Source organism: Eurosta solidaginis, chromosome 4, assembly GCF_040869045.1.
Source record: "Eurosta solidaginis isolate ZX-2024a chromosome 4, ASM4086904v1, whole genome shotgun sequence".
Classification (NCBI taxonomy): Eukaryota; Metazoa; Arthropoda; class Insecta; order Diptera; family Tephritidae; genus Eurosta; species Eurosta solidaginis.
The window spans coordinates 272,267,845-272,282,461 of NC_090322.1; the positions used below are offsets into that span (position 1 = coordinate 272,267,845).

Here is a 14,617-nt window from a genome sequence, read left to right on the forward strand (position 1 = left end):
GGCATCTCAACTGGAAGCGCAAGAGGCACGTACATCTGAAATGTCGGCACAAATTTCGGAACAGGTATCAGCGCAGCTCTTTGTGAAACTGGAAGAGCAGGATGCAAAAATTTTACAACTCGAGGACAAAATTGATGCCGAAATAGAAGCGTTAAAAGGTCGTATGGAGCAGTTACAACTAAACCGCCCAGCTGTTTCAGCGAGTAATCCAAAGGTAAAGACACCATCCTTTGACGGTTCTGTTCCTTTTCAGGTCTTTAAGCTACAGTTTGAGAAGACCGCAGCAGTGAACCAATGGAATGCTGAAGATAAAGTTGCAGCTCTGTTCGTGGCACTGAAAGGGCCTGCCGCGGAAATCTTACAGACCATCCCAGAGTACGAGCGGAACCACTACGAAACATTGATGAGCGCTTTAGAGAGACGTTACGGAAGCGAGCATAGGAAACAGATATTCCAAATTGAGTTGCAAAACCGCTACCAAAAAGCAAATGAGACATTGCAGGAGTTTGCTTCAGATATTGAAAGATTGGCTCATCTTGCAAATGCAGACGCACCCGTGGAATACACTGAAAGGGTAAAAATCCAGAGCTTCATAAATGGCATACGAGATGTGGAAACGAAGCGGGCTACATATGCGAATCCAAAACTAACGTTTGCTGAAACGGTATCGCATGCACTGACTCAGGAAACAGCCTCACTTTTGAGTAAGCCAGCGTACAAAGCTCATCGCGTGGAAGTGGAAAAGCCAGACTGGGTAGGCGCAATTTTGGAAGCATTGAAGGGTACGCAGCAGAAGAATAATGATGCAGTCAAATGCTTTAAGTGTGGAAAGCCAGGGCATATTGCGCGTTATTGCAACACCAACCCTAACAGTTCCAACACTGTGGGTGGCCGTAAACGCAAAGCTGGCGGAAATGAGCAAGAGCGTGTCGAATGTAAAGAACGAAAACTTGCCCCGGCTGTTGAATGTCCTGTGATATCTGTGTCGCAAATCGGAAGGAAATCAAGCAGTCTTACCGTCAGAGGGAATGTGGATGGTAAAGAGCGTGTACTGACTGTAGATACGGGGGCATCTCATTCCTTGATTCGATCTGATTTGGTCTGCAGGAGAGTAAAGTCATTACCTGGAGCAAGGTTGCGTACGGTAACAGGCGAATATAATCAAGTCCAAGGCGAAGTGGTATGTGAGGTATTAATTGGAAAAGTCATGGTTCTACACAAATTCGTTGTGGCGGAGATCGTTGATGAAGTCATATTGGGAGTGGACTTCTTGGTTGACCATGACGTCAGGATCGATATGCGGAGGAAAACTATGCGCTATAAGAACCAGGACATACCACTTAACTTTAGTTTGGAAAAAGGGTTCAGCAGTAATCGGGTACTGGTGGAAAAGACTCGACATGGGCCAAATAAATCAAAATCAAAAGTACCTGCGAGAGAAACACTGGCATTGACAAAACCTAAAAGACGCAGGAAAACGAAGCAACGAATTTCCGAGAAAGAATGCGAGGGTAGTTTCAAGCCAGAGCGCACTACTCTTGTGAAATGTGGGAACGATACCGATTATGCAAAGCAAATCCGTCCAGCGCAAGCTCAACGAAGTGGTTCATTGACCAAACAACAGAGTGTGAAGGAACGGCCCAGGGTAATGAGTAGTAAGATGAAACACTGGCATGACAAGAACTCTAATTCGGAAGGTTTCTTGGCGGGAGATTTGGTACTGTTAAACAAACCTCACCGGCGGAAAGGTATTCCAGCCAAATTTCGGTGCAGTTGGGAAGGCCCGTACAAAGTTGTGAAGAAGATCAGTGATACCATCTACCGCATACAAACCACTGGGAAACCACGGATTAGAAGAGTGGTACATTTGGAGATGCTAGCGGCGTTTAGATTGGGAGATTTGTCTGATCGGGACGATCAGACTTAGGTGGAGGGCAGTGTTACGAATATTAGCAAAACTGAGGAGTGCTGCCATCTCCAGGCCGATGCTAAGCAGTGACGTGAATTCACATCAATAATTCAATCATTATGTATCTACATAAACGAATCAATAATTGCGTCTACACATATGTACACATTCCGACGAGCAACATTTACATACAAGGCAGCGAGAGATGAGATGTCACACACCGATGAATTTACTTATACGCTTATGTGTGTGCGGGAGACTGTAAACTACAAACACATGCATATATCTTATCTGAGTGGTCACAAGAGAGGGCAATAATTTGTGCACGTAGTTGTGGCTGGCGATTTTGTAGCCGAAACAACTAGTAACTTCTGGAAATCGAAGAGCCTAGAAGTATGCAGCGTAAACTATAAAAGCGGTGCAGGCGAGTAAGAAGGAATTCAGTTTGATTTGAATTGTCAAGCAGTTACGAGTAAGACGATATCTAGCGAGCAATAGCACTATTATTTTGAAAGTCAGTTTCCTTTAAGATATCAGTTTGGTTATTAAGCTATTCGTTGCACAGTTTGAGTGTTATTGTGAAGTACTTAATAAAGGCCATTTTTCCATCATTCAATATTGGAGTTATTTATTCAACAGTTTAGTGATTCGAACTTAGCAGAGGATTGCAAGTAAGAGGATTTGCAGAAAATTCGTTACAATATATTTCGTTTCTATTAGGCCACTAGGCCTGTCAGCCAACAAGAGTCCGCCGACCAATCTATAACAACAGGAGCTCAGAAGATGACAATGTCTGCCAGTCAACCGCCCATGCTATGCCTCGCTGTAATGGCATATTCAATTTTCTTATATGTATGAATAGTAGGTCTGCTTTAGGGTTGCTGCGAGTGTCTTATTTCTGATATTTGTGAATGTGAAAGCGAATTCGAATGCACGAATGCTTAGATGTAACCTTAAAAATGCTATGTCTACTTAAGTCATTAGTTACTTATTTTCAAATACATTTACACAAACATTCCCTGCAAATGATCATGCGCCTAGTCTAATTGGTCCTCACTAGCCGCTAATGGTTATAGTTGGGATTACTCAGTGAGCAGGAGCGAAATGCTTATACCTTTTGTTGGATTATCGTAGTTTTTTTTTTTCTCTACAATGCCAAAACAATATCTCAAACTTTTAAATATTTTATTGCAATTCCAACCTTCTTGTAATCAGGATATAGAACTTACGAAGGCTGGGGGAAGTTCACATTTGTAGCAAGCATGCGGCTAAGATGATGTTGTAAAACTAAGATGATGTCGCAGTTTAACTCTTAAACTGTACTTTTACTGCCCATTCCAAGCGCCCATTTGCCAGGTCTGTTGGCTGCTTCTAAGCGCTAAACAATTCATAAAGCTGCACGGTACTGTGGGTAACTTCTTTTACTTCCTCTGATACATACCCTTCTCCAATCTTGCTCTCTGATTGGATTCAACTACTGTTTCTTCACGGAGCTTATAGAATTTCCGTTAATTTTGCCGAGTCCGACACATCTTGTCCGCTCCCGCTTGTGACTCTATTCGCCCTTTCTCTTCCTTAGTATTAACACAAGATATTGGGAAGGTTGCATCGAAATACAGCCGTGTATACCCTTTGGCTGCAAATCATCCAATATACATAGTTCTTGGTCACCAAATCCCGCAGCCCTCCTATGAAACAGAACGGCATAGATGGAATGCCCTAAAGTTCTGGGACACATAACAGGGAGTTCGGGTAAGCAATCACACCATCGACAAGGTACATATGCTAGTGAAAGTCTTGAGTAAGCTCGAAGTAGTAACAGATGAAAAAGTTATGTTTCGACAAGTTGAAGTCAAAAATATGATGCATTTTTTCATGCCCCAACTTACTTCTTACTCTGCCTCAAGCTTTCTCCCCCTTTTTCCTTATCATTTTATTCACTCCTCCCTCTGCCTTTCTTTTTCTGTGCGTCTCTTTCTCCCTTTCCGTATTTTCCCTCACTTTTTTTTCGCTCCATCTATCTCTATCCCTTTATCTTCATCTAACTCTATCTCTTTCTCACTCTCCTTCTTTATCCCCTATTCCCAGTTCCTGCACCAGTTCCAGTTACAGTCCCAGCGCAAGTCCCAGTTCTATTTGATATCCATATTCTATAAACACATTCTAGAGGTATCCGGGTCCACTTTTGGCCTATATCTCGAGACCAAGTCCCCTAAGGGTACGAAAAAAAGCACTCATGAGCAACTATTATTTGATATCCATATTGTATAAACACATTCGTGGGGTATCCGGGTCCACACTTTGGCCTATATCTCAATAACCTAGTCACCCATGGGAACGAAAAATGCCCTGTATTAAAGTACTCATCAGCTTTCATGGGTAAACGTTTTGGTCTATACCTCAAGAGCCCAGCCATCTAGCGAGATAAAAGTATACCTAGGGCCTTCGACATAGAATTTATAGTTAGGAAGATACTAACAACTTTCTTTTTAGGAAATTTTGGGCTATTTGATTTGACTTTTTTCCAAACTTAACCATTTGTATTAAGTTTGGAAAAAAGTCAAATCTTAAGGTTAAAAAGAATAAAACTGGAAAGCACTGACTCACGAGTAAGAAGATGACGTCTCCGAACGTACTCATCAGCGAATAAAGAAGATAATACCCGTAGTGGTACGAAAGCGGCTTGACCGACAGCACCCGTAGGAGGACCAAGAGTACATGACCGACTGCATCCATTTAGGCATAAACAGGTAAATGGAAACTTAAGGTTAAAAAGAATAAAATTGGCAAGTACTGACTCACGAGTAAGATGACCTCTCCGAACGTACTCATCAGCGAATAAAGAAGGCAATACCCGTAGTGGTACGAAAGCGGCTTGACCGACAGCACCCGTAGGAGAACCAAGAGTACATGACCGACAGCATCCATTTAGGCATAAGCAGGTATGTCCATAGAACATGCTCAAAAAAAGGGATCAGCTCAGTCCACATGAGCATGTTTATTTAGACTCTTCCCCTAAACTATTAGAAAACAAGTAAGGAAGGCTAAGTTCGGGTGTAACCGAACATTACATACTCAGCTGAGATCTTTGGAGCCAATTAAGGGAAAATCACCATTTAGCAAAATTAACCTAGGGTAACCCTGGAATGTGTTTGTATGACATGGGTTTAAAATGGAAGGTATTAAAGAGTATTTTAAAAGGGAGTGGGCCATAGTTCTATAGGTGGACGCCATTTCAGGATATCGCCATAAAGGTGGACCAGGGGTGACTCTAGAATATGTGTTGTACGATATGGGTATCAAATTAAATGTATTAATGAGGGTTTTAAAAGGGAGTGGCCCTTAGTTGTATATGTGAAGGCGTTTTCGAGATATCGACCAAATGCGGACTAGGGTGACCCAGAACATCATCTGTCGGGTACCGCTAATTTATTTATATATGTAATACCAGGAACAGTATTCCTGCCAGGATTCCAAGGGCGTTTGATTTCGTCCTGCAGAACTTTTGTCAGTTTCTTCTACTTAATATGGTAGGTGTGACACCCATTTTACAAAGTTTTTTTTAAGTTATATTTTGCGGCGATAAACCATTCCAATTACCATGTTTCATCTCTTTTTTCATATTTGGTATAGAATTATGGCATTTTTTTCATTTTTCGTAATTTTCGATATCAAAAAAGTGGGCGTGGTCATAGTCGGATTTCGGCCATTTTTTATACCAAGATAAAGTGAGTTCAGATAAGTACCTACGTGAAGTAAGTTTAGTAAAGATATGTCGATTTTTGCTCAAGTTATCGTGTTAACGGCCGAGCGGAAGGACAGACGGACGACTGTGTATAAAAACTGGGCGTGGCTTCAAACCGATTTCGCCCATTTTCACAGAAAACAGTTAACGTCATAAAATCTATACCCCTACCAAATTTCAAAAGGATTGGTAAATTTTTGTTCGATTTATGGCATTAAAAGTATTCTAGACGAATTAAATGAAAAAGGAGCAGAGCCACGCCCATTTTGAAATTTTCTTTTAGTTTTGTATTTTGTTGCACCATATCATTACTGGAGTTGAATGTTGACATAATTTACTTATATACTGTAAAGATATTAAATTTTTTGTTAAAATTTGACTTTAAAAAAACTTTTTTAAATCCGATTTTGCTAATTTTTCCTAAGCACACATACAGTAATAGGAGTAACGTTCCTGCCAAATTTCATCATGATATCTTCGGCAACTGCCAAAATACAGCTTGCAAAACTTTGAAATTACCTTATTTTAAAAGTGGGCGGTGCCACGCCTATTGTCCAAAATTTTACTAATTTTCTATTCTGTGTCATAAGGTCAACCCACCTACCAAGTTTCATAGTTTTAGCCGTCTTTGGTAATGAATTATCGCACTTTTTCGGTTTTTCGAAATTTTCGATATCGAAAAAGTGAGCGTGGTTACGGTCCGATTTCGTTCATTTTAAATAGGGATCTGAGATGGGTGCCCAGGAACCTACATACCAAGTTTTATCAAGATACCTCAAAATTTACTCAAGTTATCGTGTTTACGGGCGGGCGGACGGACGGACGGACGGACATGGCTAAATGAATTTCTTTTTTCGCCCAGATCATTTTGATATATAGAAGTCAATATCTATCTCGATTAGTTTATGCCGTTACGGATTACCGTTATGCGAAGAAAGTTAATATACTCTGTGAGCTCTGCTCAGCTAAGTATAACAAAAGTAATGTAGAACGAGTAATGGTTTTTTGATCGGATAACTGTTGTTGTGCAGTAAAAATAGAATAATACCATTGATGTGTATATTTTATGACATCATGTGTGGTTTCTCAATCTTCGTGTTGTCGAGATATAAGGTCGGGTTTTAGTTGTGTTGGGGTTTGGTCGTGTCGCGACCATGTGTTTAGGGATTTTATAAGTCGGGATATTTTTATACACCCTAACCAAACCTATAAAATACTGATTATACACTTCAAGAGTGCCAATTAAGTATAAGTACGGAAGTAGTTGAAATATAAGTAAACATCAGAAGAATCATAGAACTTTAGTTTCCAAATTGAAAGTACAAGTACGGATACGTATCAAGGGCGTGCTTACTTCAAAGTACTTTTTAAAAAAAGACGTCGAAATCTTAGATATAAAATTGTCGTGTCACAGTGTCACAGGAGTTCTTTCTTCGAAACGACTCGACCGATTCTCATGAAATTTTATGAGTACACTGACCAGGTCTGAAAATCGGTTCTTATCTATTTTTCATATCCCAAAATGGTGAGGGTGGGCGACGCCGTAGTTTTTGTTTTTAGACAAAATCTTTTTTTTTTATTTTTTTATGAAACAGCATTGAAAATATGTACATACAACCCTCTAGCACTGGGACTGAACTTGGACTGGGAATAAGCGATGGAGAAGAATAAAAAGAACTAGAGAGAAGAAAAACGAGGGAAGGAGGAGACTGAGGAGGAGATAGAGTTAGACGATGATGGAGAGATGAGGATAGCTGAGCAGGGGTGGGAAAAGGAGAGGGAAGTAGAGAGAAGTGAAGGGATGGAAAAGACGGAGAGGGAGAAAGAGAAAGCCAGAAGTAGTAGTGAATAAAAGGATAAGGAAAAGGGGCAGAGAGGGGCGGGAGAGTAAAAGGTAAAAATGTATTAAAAGTTATGGAGGTTGACCAATGTTAGGGCAGAACAACGTCTGCCGGATCTGCTAGTTTCCTTATAAATTTGTAGTAAAAATATACTTGGACTTCAGAATTACTTACCAGATAGCTGTAATTACTTTTTTCTGGTTTGATACATATATGTACATTAGCGTGTGTTGGAAAAAAGTCGAAGTTTTCTAAAAGCAACACCTTTTTTTCGAAGCACATTTGAACAAAATTTGGAATTAAGTAAAAATAATTAGATATCCTAGTTCGTGTGTCGTTATCTGAATAATTAGGTTACTAGCAGTTGTTACAATGCACAGCAACCAGCTGCGCCCTGCTCTAAAGAGAGATTGAGCCATAAACAAAAGTCATTTCTTTGTTTCGTTATCCCTTAAATCATAGGTATGGGCTTTCGAAGTAAGGAATTGAGCTATTCGTAAATATGTAAATAATTTTGATAAATAAATGTAAGGCGCGATAACCTCCGAAGAGATTTTAGGCCGCGCTTTTATTCCAATTTGCGTCGTACCCCTTTTTAATTTTTCCTACAAATTGGCGGGACGGGACCTACTTATTTTATGCAGACTCCGAACGGCATCTGCGAGGCAGATGAGTTTCCTCTGAGAGCTTTTCATGGCAGAAATACACTTGGAGTGCTTGCCAAACACTGCCAATGTGCGACCCCGATCAGAACACTTTTCTTCTAATTGAAAAACTTTATTTCTAAAATTTTGATGTTGCTTTTGCCCGGGGTGTGAACCCAAGGCATTCGGTGTGGTAGGCGGAGCACGCTATCATCACACCACGGTGGCCGGTGTAACCGAACATTATATACTCAGCGTGAGCTTCAATTGTACGTTTCATTTCAGATAAATTACTTTTCTACATAACACGTGGCACTGCCCATTTAAAAAAAAATTTCTCCCCATTTCCTCTTACAATAAAACGTGATAAGTGAAATAGCATTGATTCTAAACTATTTTTTTGCTAAGTTATAGCTAATTATTCTAGCCTACGACTCTTTTAAATTTGTTTTATATCTAAGTTGCCGTGGTCTTTAACCGATCCCGTCCATTTTTACTAGAAATATTTTCTGCTATAAGGAAAATATGTGTACACAATTTCATTACGATCCGTTAATTTTTCTTCGAGTTATGGCTCCCGAAACATAGAAAATTGCTTGGTCATAAAAGGGGCGGTGCCACGCCCATTTTTTAAATTTGAAGTTTTTCCTATTTATTGTTATAAATCCACTTGGGATATGAAACACCATTCATATAAAGCTCTTTTTTGCAAAGATATAGCTTATTTTATTCGTCCACGACCTTTTAAAAATCTTTTATAAAAAAGTGGGCGTGGTCCTTAACCGATTTCGCTAATAGTTCTTCAAAGCATTCCTTATAGTAATGGCAACCTCTCTGCCGAATTTTGTTACGATAGGTTTAACGATTTTTGAGTTATGATTAATAATATTTGTAAAATTGATTTTATCACAAGTGGGCGGTGCAACGCTCATTTTAAACATTTTTTTTTTCAAATTTTATTAAGAATCTCAATATCAGTCCACATGTCAAATTTCAACATTCTAGCTGTATTGCTTACTAAATAATGAGGTTTTTTGTGTTTTCCAAAATGTTATATATATAAAAAGTGGGCGCGGTTATCATCCGATTTCGCTCATTTTCAATGCCAATCTATTCTGGGTCCAGATAGGTAAGCTCGTGTACCAAATTTGGCGAAGATATCTCAATATTTAATCTAGTTATCGTTTTAACGGACGGACATGTCTCAATCAAATTTTTTTTCGATACTGATGATTTTGATATATGGAAGTCTATATCTATCTCGATTCCTTTATACCTGTACAACCAACCGTTATCCAATCAAAGTTAATATACTCTGGGTGCAAAGTGAAACATATTTTGAGATAGTGTATATTTGAATAAAACTCTCCTTTATCAATTTACGAAATATTTAGTAGAAAATGAATTATTCACCCCAAAACCTGTTGGCATTTACACTACTAATTTACTACTAAAGGTACTTTTCTATTCAAATTTTCGCTGAGGGGGATTGAAATATTCCCCTTTTTCCTTATTTCGTAAAAGCAACACGTCCAGATTTTTAAATTTGGGGAACAAACCTGTAGTAATTGAATCATGATGGGTATCTACATTCATACTAAAACTGACATATTGAACTTATGTAACTTGTTTGTAAATTTTCAAAATGTGAAGGTTCTTTGTTGAAAATGAGTATATTGCACTAATTTGGATGTGTTCTTTATTTGCATGATATTGAACACAAATTTATTTCTTTTCGTTATTCTATTGATCTTTAGATAATACGACAATTTCGTCACAACAACAAAATTCTTTCGTGACAAAATTGTCCCTGTGAATACTATGAAATAAGGTCCTGAATATAATAATCGAACTCGAATGTCTGGGTCCAATTTTGGAATACAAATATTCGCTACATCTATAATTTGCATATAATTTATTGCGTCCCTCTGCGGATGCATTCAGCTTTATTCGGCGCGAGGATAGCTGCTGACACCTGTTGCAATTGCTTTGCTCACGAATAACCGTGATAGCGTGGCAAACAACGGCAATTGTCAAATATTGAATTGGTCGGATGAGCCTGAAAAATTCGGCGTATGGAGAGCACCCTGCCCTCAAGTAAAAGATATTGCCGGCAACGATCTGCCGCTGTACGTTCATAGCAATGCGAAAATATTCGTACATACATATATTGAACAGTGCACTGTGATCGAAATCCTCAATTCAACTAAGCACTTTTACCCATATATTAATGAAGTCACGTTACTGAAAGTGAAAGTAAAAGTAATCATGGCAAGCACTCTTACCTTTGAAAATGAAAATGGATATCGGTATCTAAACGAGGTGCCTAAAAAGTAATTATGAAACGGACATATGAAGGCGCGCACATTAAGGTGCCTCGCCAAATTAAATTTAGATACTTTTTATGGTACCTCCTAAAATTTACATTACCTAATTCTGTCTATGTTAGGTCTTTATTAAACGACAAGTTCAACCTGTCAAATTATTGCAGGAAGTATGTTGATCAACAAATTACCGTGGTATAAAAAGAAGATAGTTCGAGATAAAAATTTTTGACGTATTTGTGGGTATTTGAAGTTTCATAAATAGTGTTGTTTTCTGAGTTGACAGATTTTCACTACTAAGAAAAAAATTATAACATTTCTGTATGGTAATTTCCTTCACAGTACATTTGTAAAATATATAATAATATCTTTATACAACATCAAGGGCGTTTAATACATTAGATTAGATTTTTTTAGACTAGATTTATAAACTTTCTTTCAAATCACAATATTTTATATATGTTTACATATATAAAATTAACACTTAAATTAATACATTGAAATTGAAAGAAAAGTAAGGCATTCTGTAAAGTTATCTAAAATTTTAGTTTTGTTTATATTTTTTATTTTTTTTTAATCACAGAAAGGAGCTAAGATGTTAAGAATTAAGTTTAAGAAGTATAAATATGAAGTATAAACTATAACCAATTTTCAAGTTTAGCTGTTAAAAGTTGATGTCATAGAATCTCGTCTATCTTATACATATTACATGAAAACGGTTAAAAACTTGTAAACGACATGTATTCCCAATTTCTACGCAGAGGCTCACTTAACGCAAGGAATTGTTTAAAAATATTTTAATTAAACGTACTGCTATATTTTTTTTTGTAATTATAAGCTGGTCAAAGAAAGCATGGCTTCAAATATTTTTTTCTTTTTGTTTGGAGCCTTGTTGCTGGTTTCCGGACTTGTTTCCGAATTTTGGAACCGAGTTTTGATTATATTGCTATCGTTCTGAGGCTGGATATCATTCTGGAATGGAGTATCATCCCCATTGAACCCGTTATCGCTTTTTTTCGAGCAGAGCTTTGTCTTCTTTGAATCTGGCTTTTAAATATTTTGCACCTTTAAAAACTTGTTTGAGTTACTCTATTGGACAATCCCGTTTTCATAGGAGACTATGTTAGGGTTGCGTCCACCACTAGGACCAATTGTCCTTTCTTTCAAAAGTGCTCAGGGTGAAATGGAGTGAGTCTGTTTTAGACACAAAGTACATTCAATATGTTTAAGTGTCCGACTTTTATTGCTTTTGCTTCTTCTGTAACTTATTCAAAGGATTTATAAGATTGTGACATGAAAATGTTGTTCTGTGCCTCCAAACATTACCGTCTTATTTCCGTTAAATTTTTATTCCGATCTCTACACTCCCACGCACAAAAAACGTTTATGTTTTTTACGTTTTCGAACAAAATCCCAATTTTCTTCGAATATTTTATGAATTTTAATCATCTTGGATGTCGATAAAATCCATCACATAAAATTTGTTTTTAAAATTTTTGGTCTGGTAGGTACCATGGTTTTGATGATGAAATGTCATTGTCCACGGGTAAGTCAAGTGTGTATCATGCGCAAAATAATCCGTTTAAAAAAAGAGGTTTTTAATTTTTTTTATCTGCCTAATTTTGACGCTTAAGGGTATTTTAAGGTTCTGTTCTGAACCTTAGAAAATTTTCAAAACAGCTTGGAACTGTAGAGTAATTGAGAGTGAGAACATCCGAACGTTTATAGCAATATTCTACTGCTTTTTTTTTTTAATCGTTTGAAAGAGATGTGCCCATTTGAGCGAGCGATGAATGTATGTATGAAAACAGTAGTTGTGTCCCCTGTTGCAACATTTACTGAATGCTGGCGAGGCGTTATATTATTATGAATGTTCCAAAGAATCTTTTATAAGGATTAATTAAATGGCTGCTCTTTACGCGTTTTACATTGAAAATAAATTATTTTGTAGGCCATCCAAATGGCTTTCTTACCAAACAAGTGTTTCTGAAAGGAACGTCCGTCATATAAAGCTGCGTGCCTCATAACCGAGCATTATTATAAGTATTCATATAATTACATACCCACAGCTCTTTTAAAAAGGCCTCTTTCAAATTTGTAGTGTTAAAAAAAATAAAAACAGAGAGGTTCAAATGGTCTCACAGTTAATTTTATATCCCTAGAAACTAGAAATCATTAAACCAGAAGAAGCGTTTAAAATCGTGAGAAAGTACCTATGCCAAGTTCGAATATTTAAAACAATTATTCCATTATTCAAATATTTTTCCATCGTACTTTATCACCTTCGTCCAAGCACCTAATATTTTGAATTTGGCCCATTAGTTTGCTCCACATTAACAAATAATACATACATATGTACACTATACATAAGAATGTATATACTAATAGTAAACATCTTAAAAAATTGTCTCACCTTTTTCAGACATATTGATCAGAAACATTCTGACAAACTGGAAATTTTCATCTAAAACATCGAACGAGTCAAAACGTAGTATAATCGTCGAATCCATTTTTCCAAACTTATTTTAGAATGTACACTAATTAAATAAATATTTTTAAATTTACACAAAATTTGAGACGGACAAATAAAAAAACATAAATTACACGCGAGGACACCCAAACCGTTTAACAGCAGCTGAGACAACGAAGAAAAGAACTCAAAAGAATAAAATCAGCATTAGGAAATAGCGGTGCATAGCTTACAGAGTTGTATGTTAACTTTAATTTTAATAATAGCCATCATCCGGTGGCAAAACCCTGAGCCATATAAATAATTTTGCATGTAAATGAATCAACAACGATTTGAGCCAGATAAATCCAGATAGAAGTCTGGTTCAATTTGTGAGCCAGATAATTTGTTAATTTCTTGTCTTTAGTTTGGCAACGCTGCCTTTAATAAACCTACTTTTCAAAAATAAGTGTCGCTGCTTAGCCTTTCGCCGTATGAGTGAAATGAAAAACAGCGGCGACATCCGCCTATCACATTTCACGTGTGCGAAAATATCACGACATCTGCTTCTCAAGTTTCTCAATGATCAAGAGCATTCCCGTGAGAATTTAGCGTGAGCCGGAGCTGTAAAACACACTGGATTACGGCAAATAAGAACTTGGCGTTAAAAGCCCCGTCACATTTAACGCAATATTTTGTTTCTCACAGTTAAAAACTTCAATTTAACAAGTGAATAGGACACAAAATATATTAGCAATTATTTTTCTTGTATAGTATAGTGCTTCGCGAAATTTTGTATGTGAATGGGCAAGGTGAAATAAACTTCAATTGCCGAGTCTAAAGTTTCTTTATATTTACGTGAGTATGGCGATGTTACTGACATGCAAAAGATTGCGTTGGCCGCATCTATATGAAAAATTTCATTGTGGTTTGGTCATAACTTAGACGTATTTTAGGCCTTTGTCCTCCAAATAGTGTTGATTTCGGGTTTTTGCTTAAGATGGACAGGAGAGGCTATGGCAGAATCATACAAGTGACGGCGGGAAATCAGCAGATTGGTACTTTTTTGGTAGAATTTATATGTGCAAAGTTTTAGGCCAATCGTTTCGTCGGAGTGGTCGTACAGTGTCATCCTCCGCTCAACTGCAATTTTTCGGGCTTTTTAAAAAGGCCTCAAGGTTGGCTTTGTGCTTCCTACTGGGGTCTTGGCGGAGTTAGGAGATGCAATGCGTCACTGACCTGGAGTCAGGGTGGTGGTTTTGCACTCCTCATAGGAATCAGTGAATTTATAATTGATCGCTCATTGAATTTTAAAAACTGGCATGGTGCCAAATAAAAACCAACTCGCTCTATATATAAAACGGATCGTAACGGGACAATATTATTGAAAAACGGAGCTACTGTGAATAGCGGAGCTTCTGTGTATAACGGAGGAACATCAAGATTTAAGAACTGGCGTGGTGCCAATTAAAAACTAAATTTTTTTTATATACATAACGGAATATAAGGGGACAGTGAAAAAACGTGGCGATAAGCCACATATTGATACAACACATGATTATATAAAAGAAAATTCTCGAAATTAGAATTAAAAACTGGCGTGGTGCCAATTAAAACCCAAAATCGTTTCATATATATTTTGATCTGGCATTATCGGTTTAGCCGAAGCCAATCACCCTCAACACATGTTTAGTAAATCCCCAAA

At 37.5% G+C, this 14,617-nt stretch overlaps 1 protein-coding gene across 1 annotated transcript in view; it reads right to left on the minus strand.

The window, feature by feature from the left end:
- The window catches only part of Cen (cerebellar degeneration-related protein 2-like), a 190,654-nt gene extending 177,533 nt beyond the window's left edge, over positions 1–13,121 (minus strand). Inside the window, exon 1 of the mRNA XM_067786150.1 lies at positions 12,877–13,121. Coding sequence (XP_067642251.1) covers positions 12,877–12,973 — 97 coding nt within the window. The 5' untranslated portion in view covers positions 12,974–13,121. The remainder of the gene's footprint in view (positions 1–12,876) is intronic.
- Positions 13,122–14,617: the final 1,496 nt, after the last annotated feature.